Below are 18,398 nucleotides of genomic sequence, written 5' to 3'. Positions count from 1 at the left end.
GCAATTTTTTTTAGTAATTGGAGCTTACCATTCTCATATCAATAATTAATAAAAAATATTCTGTATTTGATATTGCCACATACCAATCTGATTATGGCAATATCTCAGTTGAGTTACTCTCCTCCCAGACCTGTTAAGTTTGACAACTGAAGCTAACTGTGTCACCAAATAGTAGCATGGATAGCAATATTTGCCCTTCAGAGATGCCTTCTTCCACTTACATCCTGGTACTTTGCTTCCTTTTTGAGTATTGATCCTTAGAATGCTGATGGGATTATAGAATGGTAGCCTTCTTCGGCTCTGACTCCTCCTCCATCCCACCTACCCCCTCTGTCTCTCCTTGAAGTGTACACACAAATACACACAGAGAACATAATCTCTTTGGTGATGAAGGTAGCATGACTTACATCATGTTCTTCTTCACGATGATCTATCGGAGTCCTAATGTCTGCTACTTGGAGTGTGATTTTGTTTGGACACCGGGTCTTTCTAGAGGTAACTGGATCAAAATGAGACCATTATCATGGGTCTCTGCATGATGTGGCTGATGTCTTCATAAAAAAGAGAGAATTTGGTACAGAGATAACATGCCCGGAGGAAGAGGAGAGAGATGTGAGGGGACCTGGGGAGAAAATAGTCAAATTCAAGCTGAGGAGAGCTGACTGGATGACACTCACTTCTCAGGGCCTACAGAAGGACGTTCCCTGAATTCAGGAACGGTGGGACAAGACGTTTCTTCTGGGATACCCTGCAGTTTATAAAGCTTAATTGCGTCAGCATTAGCAGCACAAACAAGGCCCAACAGACAGTTGGGTTAATTAAGCAGGACTTGGCTGATGAGAGCTTTGCTTGGTTGCTTGGTTATTTCAGACAAAGGAAGCTGAAGTTGTGCTTTTCGGAGCCTTCTGTTCCCGGGATCAACTTTGAAAACTTGTTTTTTTTTTTTTATATAACCGTGACGTGGTGACTGGAAACCTACATTTAAGTGAAGCGTGGAAGTGGGGCCTGGTAGAAGACACGGGAAAGGCAAGCCACTGTCACCTGTAAACAGTTCAACCCTGCCAGCCTTCATTAAGGAAACGATGCAATTGGCTTTAGATTCTCGCTCACTTGTTGGGAGGGGTGGGACAGTGGGGTGGCGGGGTGTGGAAAACTATGCCTAAGGAGAGCAGGCTATAGCTCCAGAGAGGGCAAGGATGGAGCTCTTCAGCCTAGATTCCCCAGACCCACCCACCCATTCTAGCTGTGTGCTCAGGCGAGCGGTGCTGAAGGAACAGCTCTAGCAGAGGCTGCTTTCGGGCGGGGGTGGGGGGAGGACCAAAGCTGTGGATCCAAATCTTAGCTGGGCGCCTTCACTCTCAACTGGGTGAGCTCCCCGTCGTCCCCCGCCCCCTGTCCTCCGGTCGGCCTCCGCTCTAGTCACAGCCAGCCGGGCAGAAGGTCTGCAGCGGGGTCGGGCTGCGCCAGCTGGACCCGCCCCGAGCTCCATGGTTCGCCCAGCCCCGCGCGATGGTGACTCTGGGCGCGGAACAGCGTGGCTATGGGAGAGCCCGCAGATCGCAGCAGCGTGAAGGCGGGGAGCGCAGCGGGCGGCGGGCGGGGACTTTCTCCCCGACCTCAGCACCCAGAGAAGCGGCTCAACCACCTGAACCCCGAAAACGCCAACAAGTAGTTTCTCCTTTGAGAAGGGCGGCTCAGCTGGCCGCAGAGACTCCGTCTGGCTGCAGGGAAAACCTCGACCACTCGGAGACCCAAGCAGATCCACTTTTCTCCCTGTCTCCTTAAGGTATCCGGGGACGAGGAAGGGGAGAAAGGAAGGGCGGTGCAGACGGGCATCCCCCTGCCTAGCTGTAAAATTGTAGATGCGAAGCTCCAGGGAGAGACTTGAAACAGCCCGTCTTCCAGTTCAGGAACGCAGGGGGTGTGCCTTCTGCGGCTTCTCCTGGGCCTCACCCCTCCTCGAAAGCAACCCCCGACTCTCCAGACTCTCCACCCCAAGATGTTTGTTTTTCTTGGGAAGGGGGAGGGGTGGGATCGATTGCTCACTTTTGTCCTCAAAGATGGATCCTAGTTAGTCGTTTCCTTTCCCAAGTAATAATAACATTAGCAACAAGGATAACAGTAATGGGAAAAGGAAATTGGATGAGGATATTAGTCAGAGGTCTCCTTGGTGAAAGGAGCAGGCAGCAGGGACGTATGTTGTTGTTGTTGTCGTTGTTGTTGTGACTTCTCTCTTCAGTTTTCTGCCTGGTAGGTTGCGGGTGGGGGCGGGGGTGAGCCTGGAGCCCAGCGGGCAAAGGGTAGTCCCTGAGTACTGGAGACCAGAGTGCTGTTCAGGGTTGGCCAAGGGTAGGCAGGCAGCTGGAGCATTCGAGGGCCCCCGCTCAACATTGCTAAGTTGCCTTAGCCAACCCAACTCCCTGATAGGGAATTACATTGAGACCGGGGGCAGGGGTACTGAGGGAGATATGGGATAGTGGGGAAGGGGGGGTCCATCTAAGGAGAGGAACAGCCTGGAGCATAGATGGGTGGCGGAAAGGGTCTGGGGAGTGAGCCAGTGGAGGGTTTGGGAAAAGAAAGAGGGGCTTGGGGGCTTAAGGCAGGTTGGATTTGGCAGGGATAGACGAGAAACACGGTGGAGGGCAAAAAGGAAGGAGAGGTCAGAGCCAAGGGTGAACTGTGTGCCGCAAGAGAAAAGGTTTCCTGGAAGGTCAAGGAAGACTCAACTCTTGTTCGTTCTCTGGGAACCTGGGCCAGGCATGATGCAAGAGGCGGGGACAGGACTGGACACCAAGCTCCTCCTGGGAGGGTCCTTCGCACTTGGCGAGCTAGGCATCTTGGCACTCTTGGGCTGAGGTGGGGGTAGGGGGGGGGGTCATGGTGCGTATAGGACTCACAAGAGCTTTAACTTGGTGCTGTGTTCGCCTCCCCTAGTCATGTCTGAGCCACAGAGATGGGCAAGATCGAGAACAACGAGAGGGTGATCCTCAATGTCGGGGGCACCCGGCACGAAACCTACCGCAGCACTCTCAAGACCCTTCCCGGAACGCGCCTGGCCCTTCTCGCCTCCTCTGAACCTCAGGGCGACTGCCTGACCGCTGCGGGGGACAAGCTGCAACCGCTGCCCCCTCCGCTCTCTCCGCCGCCGCGACCGCCTCCCTTGTCCCCGGTCCCCAGCAGCTGCTTCGAGGGCGGCGCGGGCAACTGTAGTTCCCACGGTGGCAACGGCGGAGACCACCCTGGGGGAGGCCGCGAATTCTTTTTCGATCGCCACCCGGGCGTCTTCGCCTATGTGCTCAACTATTACCGTACAGGCAAACTGCACTGCCCCGCCGACGTGTGCGGGCCGCTCTTCGAGGAGGAGCTGGCCTTCTGGGGCATCGACGAGACCGACGTGGAGCCCTGCTGCTGGATGACTTACAGGCAGCACCGTGACGCGGAGGAGGCGCTGGACATCTTCGAGACACCCGATCTCATCGGAGGCGACCCTGGTGACGATGAGGACCTGGCGGCCAAGAGGCTGGGCATTGAGGATGCAGCAGGGCTGGGAGGAGCCGATGGCAAGTCTGGCCGCTGGAGGAGGCTGCAGCCCCGCATGTGGGCCCTCTTTGAGGACCCCTACTCATCCAGAGCCGCCAGGGTAAGACCCGAATCTTCCACAGTTCCCTGTAGCACCAACTCTTTCAACTTTCCTTCAAACTTTGGTTCTTTTCTCCAACAGCCCCTGAGATGAAGAGGAGGAGAGAGCTCAGTAGAGATGGTTTTCGAAGGGCTTCATGTGGGGTAGACCCTTACCCCATCTTTCCATTCTCCCCGACAGTCACTTCACTGATCTCCCACTCAAACAGATTTCCTTTAGCAGGTGAGACCCATGTAAGAGTCCAGGGCTGTGTCCTGATGCCGTTACTATCTATTTTCACCTTAGTTTTTGCCTTAACTTTTCTCTTTCCAACTTTTTCCTTTAGCGAAGGTGTGTTTCGGAGCACGTTGCCCATCCTAATGCAACGTTTTCAATGAGGCCCGTCTCTCAGATCTGTTTCCCCAGGGCAGTAGCTCCAATAAGAATCTAGTACGAGGGCTGAAAGAGGGGAAATAGAATTCTTGTCTATGTGGTTGGGTGGAAGTAGGGGTGCGGGGAGGATTGTTTTGTGGGGAGAAGGCTCTTGAGCTTGTTTCCTTCCAAGGGAGAAGACAACTGCATTGTTGCAATTGCTGTCTCCAATGATCCTGCCTCGGGATCCTCAAACTGGGTGTCCTTCCTCTTAGGCGGGGCAGCGTTCCTTTCAGGTTGATCCTGCAACCATCACCTCTTTGAGCTGTCTTCTGTTCTCTATAACCAAATAACGCTGATGGTTGAAAACTTTTCTTGACTTTTTCATGTTATATTCTTAACCTCAATGTTTCGTTTTGGTTTATCATTTAAGTGAGAGATTAAATTTAGTCCATGTCTTTCCCAGTTAACTTCCCAGAATCCCATGAAGGGACTACAGAAATCACCAATGATGGTGTCTCCAGTTTAAAGGAAATAGGAGAAAGAGAAACAACCAAAATAATACAGTATATGAATTGATCTTGATTATATTTGAGGACAGAACACTGAATTCAGTAAATCTTTGCCAACTGTGTATGTCTTGTATTTGCTATCCAGGAAAGACCCTCACCCCTGCAGGATGGTAATTCTCCCTGCCTAAGTTTGGCTCCATCCTCTTGGCCAGTTTTCCCTGAACAAAAGAAATCCCTGCTTCTTAGCTATCATACCACTATCTGCCCACTAACGTTCAGGGAGTTATACTTCTGACATACCTCAGAAGTATGCATATCTATCTGTGTTGTTTTCAGGCAGAAGTAGAACACAAAGAAAATGTAAAAGGGCGATGATCTCTTGAGCCCGGCTTTGAAGTCATGCCTTAGTTTTAGCATGGCCCTATATTCCTAAATTCAAACATGGAAGTACTAATGTTAATTCTAAAATTTTGCTTTTAAAAGTATTCCATAATTGCAAAAAGAGTTTTCATTTTATAAGTGATTATGGATAGATGGACATGGTGGTGTATGCCTTCAATCCCAATACTTGGGAGGCAGAGGCAGCCAGATCCATGAGTTCAAGGCTGGCCTGGTTTACTACAGAGCTAGTTCTAGGACAGTTAGGCTACATAGGGAAGCTCTGTATCAAAAAAGGTACTTATTTATATAAATAAAATCACAGGCTCATAAACATTACTTTGTATTTTTTGGTTTTCAGCTGAGTGCTACTGTGCTCTCTTCTCCCTGGGTGGTTAAAGAGATAATTTGATTTTGTTTTCAGGCTCATCATGTGACCATTTTCTTCAGTCTGTGTACAATAGAATAGATGGATGTTTTATTATCTTTCCTCCTGATAGCATAGCATGATACCTTCAGCTTGTTTTGTATTTCATTGTAAGTCAGACTTTATAACTAAAAGCTCACTAAGGTGCCCAACTTTTATTCTTACTATGAAATTTGATTCTATTTATTATTAGCCAAAGGGTAATCCATTGACTTGATAGCCACTGGGTTTGCTAAAAACCATACTTAAGATTTTGTTGTAATTATGTGGATGATTTGACCTGTATCTGTAGATGAGGAAAGAATCAAGAGATTACCACAAGGTCAGGAGAGGGGAAAAACAAAATCAGCTGACAGTCACTGGCCTGAAAACTGTTTTAGAAGTCACCTAGAAAAGACCTTCCCTTTCCTAAATGAGATGAGGAAAATGAAGGCTCAGATGTCAAGAAATGGCCAAGGTCATACATCAAATTTTCTACTGGTGTCATTACATCCTCCCAACCCCTTCCCACAAAACCTCTGATTATAACCGACTAGACTGTGGCATCTCTGCAAATCCTATTGCTTTCATGATCCAATATTGCCTGAGACATAAATTTGGGTTCCCTCTTGGAAAGGTCATTTATGACATTTTAAAATGTATACATTCTAGGACTTTGACTGGTAGAAATTTTTCATGGCACCAATCAACAAAGGGATAAAAATATGTGATGATCTTCACTTCTTTCATGAACTGTGTTGGAACTTTCTGCTATTGGCTAGTCAGTGTACACACTTTTGTTTGCAGACTCTGAGTTCAGAAAAGCACCTTTTCAGATCACCAAAGGTTACCTAAATCAGACAGCACAGATTAGTTCATAAGTAAATTAATATTTGAGCTCCATTATGGCCTGAGTTAATGATACCAGACTATACCACTGAGGAGCCTCAAGTGGTGTGAGTCTGGGAAACACAAATCAGTTATCAAAATGATTTGCATCAGCTATGGCCTTATTGTCACAAACCTCATTCTCAATAAAGTTAAATATTTTGTAAACTTTTTACCTTTACATTAGTTCATGTTTTTATTGAAATATGTAGATGAACAATTTTAACTGTGCTTCTTTTTTAGTCTTTATACTAATTTCTTTATTTGCTTTATGATTTTCCAATGTCAAAGAGATATCTGCTTTATTTCGACTTTTATGACATACATGGTCACACTACAATACTAGTCATAGGAAATGGCAGTTGACTTTTATGACACTGTAATTTTGTCTTTTGTTGGCTGGCATGTTCTCTTTATCTAGAATTTTAATTTATGATATAAGTAGATATTTGAGAGATTTTGGTCAGTAAGTTTCTCTGTCATACTTATGAGTTCTTTTCTTTAATAAGAAATTTATTAAAAAAATGCCATTTAACTTGTCAGGGAAATTTGTTGTGGAAAACTGATCAGGAAAGAAAGGAGAGATGGTTCGGTTGATGGTATTGACGATATTTGCAAATAGTGACCGGCAGGGAGGGATGCATTTGTGAAAGCGTTATGTATGTACTTGCAGATCAACATTTATGGTTTAGAGGATGAGCTTTTGTTCAACATTCAGTGCAATAAGAGAACACCATAGGCAGAAATTTCTTGGTAGAGCTGGTAGATATTTTCAGAGTCACTATTACTCTGAAAATACTCTGGTATTATTCACCAGGTTTGAAAACATTTAAAAAAAATGTATGCCCAATTCTGAAGTGCTGAAGGAGGAGGGTTATGTTGATCTTTGTTCATCCCAGTTTTACTTTGTGGGTGAAGTGAGGTGACTGGCTGGCCTCACTTCTGTTTAAGAGTGTGTCCCCTTTATGGTCACTTATGCCTGTCTTTAATTGCCAGGCAGACTTTCCACTTTTCGTAGCTACGTTCAAAAAGGATTTTTTTCTAATGGTCATATATAGCTCGTTCACAAATGATGGCAAGGGAGGACCTCGTGGCGCAACGGTAGCGCGTCTGACTACACAAATGATGGTAGCCAGTTGTGAATTTATTTTAGAAATCTTGTCTCTCCAGGTTGTGTTTATTATTTAATTGCTCTACACCAAAATCTACATAAAATAAAGGGAGGGCAATGCAGAAGATACACTTCTTTGTTCTCAAAAAGCTCATCATTTCATCTATAATAAAACATTTCCAAAAGCATCACGTGAAATAGGAAAGCCAGCAAGACAGGAAAGCATTTCAGAGGCGCTAAAGCGTTTTCCTAAATAAATAAATAAAAGCTCGTCTTTCTTCAATTGTTTGCTTGTAAAATCTATATTCTACCTGTAGTTATAATACCAATAATGTTACATATTTTTCCACCCCAGAGACCCTGTTTGACCTTAGATTTCCATCTATCCCTCTTTCTGTCTGTCTGTCTATCTATCTATCTATCTATCTAGTATCCAACTATTATCTATCTATCTATCTATCTATCCACCCACCACATATTTGTCTATCTATCTATCTATCTATCTATCTATCTATCTATCTTTCCATCCACCCACCCATCACATATCTGTCTGTCTGTCTATCTATTCATCTATTATCTATCTATCTATCTATCTATCTATCTATCTATCTATCTATCTATTATTCAAAGTACTACAACAGCTCACATCTCCAGACTTTAGCCTGTGCTGTTGTCTTCATCCTCCTCAACTTGTCTTGGGTGTGTTTTTGTCACAATGATTTTCCTTACTTAAAAATCTTTAGCTGATGTCATGAATTTCAGAATAAAATTTACAAAGGTTAATACGACAATTAAGATTTTTATAATCTAGCTGTTGCTTCTACCTCTTTGTTTTCAAAAGTTTCAACATCTTTCTTTTTGCCTTCAAAAAAAGTTAATGGCCAATTGACCACAAATGGTGCTCTTGGATAGGTCAGTTAGTATGGTCTTGGGGTTTTGATTTAAGGGTTTTTTAATCTTTTTTTTTAAATTTCAGAATAATCTATAGCCCCTTTCTAGTTTCATGAAGGTTATACTTATATCAAACAAGTGGACTATTAGAATGTGGCTAAGTTTCTTCATTTTTTTTCTCTATTTATTTTGAATCATGGCCAACTGTAGGACAAAGCAAATCCAAGTTGATGTCCTTGAGAAGGTGTTGTTATGATGTCTGGTTGTTTTTTATTTTCAGTCTAAACATTTTTGACCTTTTCCACGACGCTAACTATATAATTCCTAAATAAATTCAAATCTAGTTAAGTTAATGTATTGTGATGATTAAACAGGACCAGAGAGTATCTGAATCTCATTAGATCAGTAAAGGAACCAAGCCACTTATTGGTTACATTGTAATTTTGGTAGTATATATGATCATATACTAAGAGAGTTGCTCTATTGTTGGGTACCAGGTGTACCAAAGATGAATGCAGTTGGGCACACTAAGTATGATTTTCATGTATCTTTTTAACAGCTCACTTGTAGGCTCAAGTTTAAAAAATTGAATGAGAGATGAAATGTTTCTTCCTTGTCAAGAGGCTATTTGCAAGGCAAATAAAAATAAGAGAATGTTCAAGTTTTTGTGAAGATGAAGATCTAATTTTCCCATTTGAATATCTAAACCACCATGATTTATTTTTACTACTACAAATAAAGTAAATGTGTTTTTCAAGTTTTATATATTTTGAACTTCTGAATCATATATCCTTTTTATTATGGCAACCTTTAAGTTTTATCTCAATGAAAGAGCAAAGGCACTAGAGATAAATACAGGTCTCTGAAAGGAAATATATAGTGGCAAGTATTCTAAACAATAGCCATGAATATATACCAGAATCATAATTCAATTCTGCTTGAAATTTTAGGGGCTTTTCTTTTAGAACAGTTCAGACAGTCTTTTATGATAAAATAACATGGTTTACTGCTTGTTCCACAGGCTGAAGGGTGGCAATTTTAATTCTATGCAGTCAATATTTTCACATAAAGGGAGTTGAATGTGGGTTTAGAGGAGGGGAAGACAGCTGAGGTAGAGAATATAATAGAAACAAGTGGGGAAAAATCTGTATTAGGAGCTATAGGAACTTTGTTCTTATCCTGAAGTCAACACAAGTTGAGTTCAGTTCATCTGCCTCTGCCTTACTCCAATAAATAAATGATAAATAAAAACTGGAAATGACGCATTGGATTGTACCCAAATGCCTTTTCATCTCTAAAGTTTTGATGTTTGTAGGGTAATTACTGCTAAAGATCCTGGATAGGAACAGCATGTCTGTACCCAATTCTGACTGCGCTCGGAGAACTGTCACACCAATAAGGTAAACCAGAATTGATTTTTTTCATTTGTAACTTTCTGCCCTTTTTTTTCCCTCCCCCCTTACAGCTGTTGGGTAGCTGCTGCTCTGGTTACCATAGAAACAGGTTAGCTCCTAGCTTCCTGTTTCCATTGAAAACAGCTTTTTCTTAACCACATATTGATCTCAGGAAATCATTTTGCTGTGGCTTTGTCATGAAAGCCATAAAGATGATCTGCTCCGTCATTTCCTAGGTCTAAGATTCAGTGCAGGTGTAGATCCATCCACCCACAAGGGTAACTGATTAGATAATCACAATTTTATTTCCATTTGAAAAGTGCCTTGGCAAAAAGATCATCCTTTTCTCTTTCCCATATTTTATACAGCAGGGAGAGTCTTATTCATGTGAGCTTTCTGAGATGTGTCTAACACATTTAAATGTTTACAAAACTGTCTAAAATTCTCCAGTTTCTATCTCCTTCATAACCTCGTCTATCAGAGTGAGTCTGGAGAGTAGTTTGCTGTCCTGGTACAATTGAAAGCTAAGATTTAATGTGTTCATTTATAAGGACTTTCAAAACTATATGTTTGTTTATTATATAGGGCTCTGCATTTTTCCTAAGAGAACATAGCCTATCATAGGATATATGTGTTTATATATAGAAAAAGATAAATACATTGTCAAGGACCAAGTTTATGTCATTTTATATGGAAAGGAGATGGAGGAGATTTGTAGGAATGTGGTTTGAAATTTTGAGAATACATTTATATATATATATATATCTATATATATATATATATCTCCCAAATACCATATATATGTATATATATCACAAATAATTGACATTGGATATATATCAAATAGATATATACATTTACACACACAAACATACACACACACACACATACACCTCTCAAATATATTTCCATATGATTTATGACTGAAAAATGCAATAGACTTTTAGTATTCATGAGAATTAGATTTGGAAGAAAACTCAGTCATCTGCCCCAATTTCCTCATTTTGAAGGGACAACTGACATGTTCTGACCATGAATAGTTAGTGATAATCAAGGAAGTGTCTAGAATTAAGATCATCTGACTTCTGGGTTCTTTCCATTTAAACTTGGTTGCTTGGTCTAGCCCGTGCTTCCCATTGAATGCACACATTTAGCCACCGATAAGCAACAAGTATGTTAGGAAGAGTAATGTCAATCTCTGCCTAAAATGATTGATCTGTGTTTGTTAAGCAAATATCAGGAAAATGCCACTTCCGTAGGGACCGTCAAACTTAGGTGTATCTGTCCAGCGCTGCTTTCTTCAGTTCCACTTCCTGTCTTTGTACTACCTTTAAAGCCTCAGAATTAACCTGCTGACAACAACATCCTTTTCATCCTCGGACTCAGAAAACTTGACTCCTTGGTGTCTAAAGATCTTTCCTTGTTTGGTTCATTAAATTTATGACTTTTTGAGGTTTGAGATCCTGGTTTAACCTATGGGGGATGGATAATGTATTTTGTAGAGGGCAGTCTTTTCAAATGTAATTAACAAGGATTATGTGTTTATACTGGGATAACTGGTGAGAAGGGAAGATAAAATGTGTTTAAGGCTGGTGGCAATACACGTGTGAAATGGGACATTATTGTGAGATCAGTAAATAAAATGCACTTTTTTTTCTGAACTGTATTATAATGGTCAGTTAGTCGAAGGCATGCAGTGGGACTGTAAAGTGATGCTATTACTTTGTGTCAGACAGAATGCTTGTTATAGGAATCAGAACAGAAAAACTCTAGGCAAAATGATACTTTTCATATGTAGCTAAAAACACTTCAGGACTGCTATGACTGGTCTCGCCCAAAACTTGACCACAATAAGGACATTCTTCCAATATGATAGGCTTTAGAACTCAACGTGTTCAGAAAATCCCATGAAGATACTTCAGGAGAATCTAATTTTTTCTTCACATTCTTGTGTGTGAAGATCTATACTTGTGTGTTATCAAAAAGTACTGCCCTTCTTCATGGGTCTAACTGAATGTTTAGATTCTGTAATGCAGACAAGGTCAAGTTAAGGTTATATTTCACCTGCTTACCCAGCCCATTGTACTGTTGACGTCTTTAAAAGCTGAAATAAAAGCTAACGGTCTATTGGGGGCTGGGGAGCAGGGCTTTTTGATTTTTTTTTCCTTTTTTGAACTAGGGTCTCATGTTGTTCATGCTTGTCTTGAGTTCCTTATGCAGTTGCAGATAACTTTGAATTCCTGATTATCCCGTCTCTACTTCCCAAGTACTAGGATTTGAGGGATGCACCTCCATGCCTAGCCCAGGATAATCTTTTTCAGTAGATACTTAGTTTTTTAGTCTCAGCACTAAGAAGTGCTTCTCTTAAAGTTGCCTCTCTAGAAGACGACTTAGAGACAAAAAGTCAACAACATTAGCCACACATATTCTTTTATATTATATCAATATTTTTGTCTAGGTTAAAAAATACTCAGGGAATCAAGGGAGGGGAAATGATATAATAATATTTTAATCAAAACATCTTCAAATATCCAGTAAACAGAAAATGCACTACTTTTTAAATAAAATACAACCATTTAAAATATTATCAACATACTAAAAAATATGTTTAAATTTAAGTCTACATAATAACAAATTATATTCATACAAAACCCCTTTAGTTAAATAATTGAGTTTTTGAGCACTTTATAGAAAGTATATAAAGATTTCACATCTGAGTTCTGAAGTATACACCAGAAATTCAGATATGAGTTGTTTATTTTAGTAGTTTTGAATTTATGGGTTTATTATAAAATATTGCTTACTAAAAGAAAATATAGTATGGTAATTATATCGATGCCTTAATAGTAGTCATAGGACAAATAAACTTTTCTCAATTGATGTTGTTATATTGATTTTGGATGAGATTAGTGAAATTAGTGTTTAAGAAAAGAAAACAACACAGTTACTATGGTTTAATTTATCCTTAAGTTGTCCATCTTGAGGAATCTTGCAGAGAGAAATGATAGAGCAATTATGAAAGCAGTGAGAAAATCTGCAATGCCATGACTCTGTTTTTTTTCTTTTTTTGGTTTTTCGAAACAGGGTTTCTCTAGTTTTATTTGTTTGTTTGTTTGTTTGTTTGTTTTTTTCGAGACAGGGTTTCTCTGTGGCTTTGGAGCCTGTCCTGGAACTAGCTCTGTAGACCAGGCTGGTCTCGAACTCACAGAGATCCACCTGCCTCTGCCTCCCGAGTGCTGGGATTAAAGACGTGCGCCACCACCTCCTGGCTCTCTGTAGTTTTAGAGCCTGTCCTAGAACTAGCTCCTGTAGACCAGGCTGCCCTCGAACTCACAGAGATCCATCTGCCTCTGCCTCCTGAGTGCTGGGATTAAAGGCATGTGCCACCACCGCCTGGCTTGCTATGACTCTTGAAGGTAGATTCAGTAGAAAATGAGCCTCGGTAGTTTAACCTTCTGGTTGCAGGAAGAACCACAAACTGTGACTACCCAAGCACCACCCAAGAACAGTCCATCCAAAGGAAATGCCTAACCTTCCAACCGCTGTAGATAGGATCACCTGCCAGCACACTCACCAGGACATCCCTAACAAAATGTCAGCCAACCAGCAGTCCTGAACCTCAGAAACCCCTCACCCCCACCTTTACTACTAAAAAACCCAACTGTAACTGAGCTCAGGGCTCTCCGATTATGCCAATACGTTGTGCATATGGAGAGACCGAGTTTGCAAACTTGTATAAAATAAAGGCTCTTTGCTTTTACATACGGGGTTGGGACTCGGTCTCCTTGTTGGTTTTTGGGGGACTTTGCGGATCTGGGCATAACAGGTATCATCATGTAGTTCTGGCTGGCTTGGAACTTGCCGTGTAGACCAGGTTGGCACTGAAATCAGATTGCCAGCCTCTGCCTATGGGTACTGTGATAATAGACATACACATTTAAGTCCCAATTAAAATCATTCTAAATAAAAAGACCCCCCCCAAAAAATAAAATGGGCAGAATATAGCTGCAGTTTTTTCTTGTCTATTAAACTGAGTCTGATATAACAGTGTTGGTTTCTTCCATAGCTATTAAAATTGCATGATGAAATCAGAGAGAATCTCTCCCAGGACTGTCATATGATCAACAGATGTTGAAAAGTTGAACTACTGTATTTATACTATGAATGACATATAGGGGGATCTTATGATTCATCTCTAGTCTCATAATGGAATATATTGTACCTTGCTTTGTAGAGACACAGAATGCAAACAAATTAATGGCATAAAATTTAATTTAATATATTAGACTTCAAAGACATTAAAATGACTAGTCTTGATGTAAAAGTAAGGTTGGGTTTAGTTAGTTTTCTAAATTTTTTATCTACTACTCATATTTTAGTTACAATTCATGTTATCAGATTTTTTTATAGTTTTTAAATTTAGTGTTATCTCTTTAACCTGTTCCTTTAAAAAAGTGTTGGATAGCAATGATTTAATGAATCTCTGATTCATCTGCCTTACACAATTTCTCTTTGACATTTGATTTGTAGCATAGTTGACAGGGATATTCATACACTCCTTTGCATTGGGTTTCTTTGTTGATATGCTTTCGTATTTTCTCTACCTCGGTGTGCATTTATTGGATGATGAAATAGCATATTGTTGCAAAACACGACAATATTCTCATTTAACTAAGAACCAAGTGAAAAGTGAGAATCATTGATCTTAGCGCTTTTTTAAATTTGTGTCTATCAACTTACAATTGCTTTAACAGTTGGCCAGGACTCCGTTGCACAATAAGAATGCAGAAGAAATTGAGACTTGGCATTTGGCTTCCGGATACATATTTGCAGGAAGAAAAAGATCTATAACTTAATAGTTATAATATCCTGCATTACATCCTGCACATGTCAGTGGAGATAGGGCTATTAGGTAAATACACAGAGTAGGGAGGGAGCTGTACTGTTGTGTAAAGTAGACAGCATCTGAACTCATTCTTAGCAGATATGTAGGCATTTGCAAATAACCGAAGGGAAGGTCAACAGAGCACTGAATCAACATGGATGCTTCACAGTGAGTATCACATCAAGTGATACTGAATAATAGGGAGGTCAGAGGGCATGGGGTATAGTAAAGACAGAACAGCATAAGGGCAGAGGACATGGGTTATAGTAAAGACAGGATATCTTAGCTTGCAGCACTTCCTTTTTAAACCCTTCATCTTCTTTGGGTCAATGGGATGAAAACCCATCTGTCTGCTCCTTGTAGGTTTTGAGGTGAGTGTTCACGGTTGGACTCAGTCTGACAAATTTTCATTCTCACAACATCTTAGATTGAAGTATAATCTTTGGAAGCTATTTCTCGGGATTGACTTTGGCTCAGCAGACTAGAAAGAAAATAACAATATTTTACTTAATGGTTGTTATAAAGATAAACTAAATGTATTTGTGTTAAAAATTCAGGCCCCATTCTAAGAACATCGTTTTTATTTCTATAACTAATATAACTGCTTTTGAGGCATTTTGGGGGGAATTTAGTAATAGTCAATCTTAGGGAAATTTTCTTGCATTTGGAATGATCTTGAAGAAATTATCTCTCCTTGAGAATTTTCTTCTGGGTACTGAATGACTATTGGACTAGGAAATTGACTATTGGTCATCCATGCTTAAATAGAGATTAATTAGAACAGCATCCTGTATATTTTCATGATGTATCATGCATTTTTCAAGTGGCATAGTGAAGACATATTCCCTGCTCTTAATATGTTTGCAATGTACTGAAAGAGAAAGGAAGGATAGTGGCTTTGCCACATCATGGCATCATTAGTAGATACAAGTTAAGAGTGCTTTGGAGACCAACACAGTCCTGTTGAGAATGGAGCATCTTCCTGAAGAGAATAAGGCAGAAGAGAAAGAGAATATCTCCAGATTTCTTCCCCAGCTACTGGGAAGAGCCTAAATAAGTTTCAAAAGGAGAGGAGGGCGTGGCCTGTTCAAAGCACTGTGGGTAAACGAATACAACTAGGTTACTAAGGGGTAGAAGATTCAGCCAGTGCTAGAGCTGAGATTGGTTCAAAAGGCCTGGGAAATTCTAATGCACAAGTCTAGTATCTGTTAGCAATAGGGCTTTTCTTTTCTTTCTTTCTTTTGTTCTTTTTCTTTTTTTTTTACGAATCTATATTGAATGATTATGGTTTGATATTGGCTCATAATAATGATTCCTTCATGGGCTCTAGAACTACCATGTTTAGAATTGTTTCTTGTGATTCTTTTCTTTTTATATTTCTGTATTAGCAACCAAATTTCAAAAATATTTTATAGATATTATGACTATTATGTTGTGTGCCTCTTAAAATTCTTGATAGGTATAATTTACACCAAAGCAAGACAGAGAGGGATGAACACTCTTCCCTCCAGGAAATACAGAATTTATGTTGCTACTACTTTGAATTAAAGTTCATGAATAGAAAATTAAATTTTTCATTTCTCTGAAACAGACTTGCCTACCCAATGTAGTCATTCATGTGGATTCCAAAGTTACAGACTTGAACTAGAATAGTATATGACTCAAAGGTTTGGATTTGCCTCAGGACATTGCTTCAAACAAAAGTTTTCTTCAGAAAGGTTCAGAGAGGAACAAAAATGGTGAGGAAAAAAAAATAAAAACAAACAGAAAAGCATCATAGATTTAAAGCTGGAAGAAGATGATGGCATCCTAGCGCTTATGCACACACTTCCTTGTCTAAGAAACCTTTGTTTCTTTTCCTTGGCTACAAATTATGATCAGTGAATTCTATAGCTCTTCAGAGGCTTTGAGTAACTTCTCAAACTCTCAGCCATTGTTTCCAATTTTACCATAAAAATAGGGCTTAATTTAAGCAATAGTTTCCCCTTTTAACCTTGAATACAAGAAATGTGTTCTCATCTTTTCCATAGGCACACCATTGTTACCACAGCCTGGAATGGCCTACCTTGCCACCTTGGTTTAATAGAGTGATGCAATTATCACTTAACATCCGCAAGCCTTACTCCTTCTCTTCTCACAAATGTTCTTCAAAAAAAAGGTCCTTGGGCTTCCCACAGGTCAGGGAACCCTGATTGCTCTTTGAGCAGATGAGGGAGGGGGACTTGATCGGGGGAGGGGGAGGGAAATGGGAAGCGGTTGCGGGGAGGAGGCAGAAATCCTTAATAAATAAATAAAAAAAAACTCTGTGCAAACTTCTATCTCTCTTCATAGGCTTGTCGCGAGCCCTTCACTGCATGGATTTCTTAGGACTGCCATAAGAAACCACCACACAGCTAGTGACTTAAAACAGCAGGAGCATCCCCTCTTACACCTGTGGGGTCTGAAATCTGGGAATCAGCAGTTTTAGCTCCTTCTGGAGGGTCTGAAGGTCAGGCTACTCACTGCTGGTGATTGGTGGTGCTCAAGGCCTTGGCTGCCTCTGGCCATGGCTGCATCACTCTTTCTGATCAGTCTTATTTCTCTTCTGGTAAAGAACACAAGCCGTGGATTAGAACCTACCCCAATATATGTCTCCATTTTAATTTTACTAATTATATATGCAAATATGTTTTTCTTTTAGATAAGGTCATGCCATGGTGTACAAGAATTTGAGCATCATTATTCATCACTTCTCTCGTTTTCTGTTTTTGTTATATAATTATAGCACCTGAGAAAAATTTCTTACTTTTTCTAAAATTTTTGTTCTTTTTTAAAAATTGAGACAAAGCTCTCACTCTGTAGCCCTGGCTAGTCTGGATCTCATTATGTAGTGCATGCTGACCCTGAACTTGCAACAACCCTCTTGCTTCATTCTCTCTAGTGCTGGGGTTGCAGACAGGAGCCATTGCACCGAGTGTCCTTCTTATTTTCCTTTGCCCCTTTCCTTATTATGTCATACTCTCATAGGTGAAATGCCTCTGTGATTCTTCTGAAGATATTAATTTTGGGGAATTAAAAAACTTCTCTTTCATTCCTGACTTTAAAGCAAATCTCTTTCTGAAAATTATTTTTCTGTTAACCTTCTTGCATCTCAAGCGATGGATTCTCTTCAAATGCCTTTTCCTCTGAAGGGCTGAGGGTGACTGTGGCACAGGGACAGTGGGCAAGCAGATGATCCTGCACAAACACACCTTTATGGTGGGTGTATAAGAGCAGATGCATGAACTCCAGCTCCCTGCAACAGTCTAGGAAAGTAAGTGTGGTTTGGAGACAGGCTCGCTTGTTCTTTTTCTCCATGCACTTGGAGGAAATCTCTGGGTAACTTATCAGTTCCCTCTGCTATCCTCTGTCATACCAGACTATTCATGGAGGAGTGGATTTCCTTCTTGATACAAGGGGGTGTTTTGTGGACAACATTCTTATGGCTAATTCTGTAGACAGTTACTAGAGGAAGCGGGGAATATCCCGAACAGTTATTCCACATCCAGCTCCCTTACCAGGTTTGTTGCATCTGAATTTCAAGTTCCTCTAGATTACACTGGGCATGAAAGGCTAATCCTAAGAAATACTTTCAAAGCTGAAGAGATGCCTCAAGGGGTAAGAGCTTTTGCTATGCACGCATGAAGACCAGAGTTCTGCTTCCATCACTCATGTGGAAAACGGAAGTGGCAGCGTGGCTATCTAAAAGTCAAGCACCGTGGACTTGCTGGCTTCAACCCAGCATTAGGTTCATTGAAAAACCTTGTCTAAAAAGAATAAGGTAGAGATGGAGAGAGCAGGACACTTGATGTCCTCCTCTGGCCTCTTCTCATACAGGCTTTTACACTCTCACACACAGGTACACATATACACACACACATGTATACGCACACAGACACACACAGACACACATACACAGACAGA

General features: G+C 40.8%; 1 protein-coding gene across 13 annotated transcripts in view; it reads left to right on the top strand.

Annotated features, from left to right (window-relative positions):
* Window positions 1–1,647: 1,647 nt before the first annotated feature.
* Kcnc2 (potassium voltage-gated channel subfamily C member 2) overlaps window positions 1,648–18,398 on the top strand; it is a 174,819-nt gene continuing 158,068 nt past the window's right edge. For 12 of the 13 annotated variants that reach the window (XM_041667641.1, XM_041667657.1, XM_041667648.1 and 9 more), the window contains exons 1-2: window positions 1,648–1,786; window positions 2,935–3,640. In XM_041667641.1, the coding sequence (XP_041523575.1) occupies window positions 2,954–3,640 (687 nt within the window). In that variant the 5' untranslated portion in view covers window positions 1,648–1,786; window positions 2,935–2,953. Of the gene's footprint in view, window positions 1,787–2,093; window positions 2,251–2,934; window positions 3,641–18,398 lie in introns of those variants that run through there. The other variant, XM_041667560.1, reaches the window with a different exon arrangement.

This window comes from Microtus oregoni, unplaced genomic scaffold, assembly GCF_018167655.1.
Source record: "Microtus oregoni isolate MIOR12 unplaced genomic scaffold, Mior012 000001F_ref0000356, whole genome shotgun sequence".
Taxonomy (NCBI): Eukaryota; Metazoa; Chordata; class Mammalia; order Rodentia; family Cricetidae; genus Microtus; species Microtus oregoni.
Note: the sequence above shows the minus strand (reverse complement) of the source record. Positions and strands in the feature narration are given on the sequence as shown.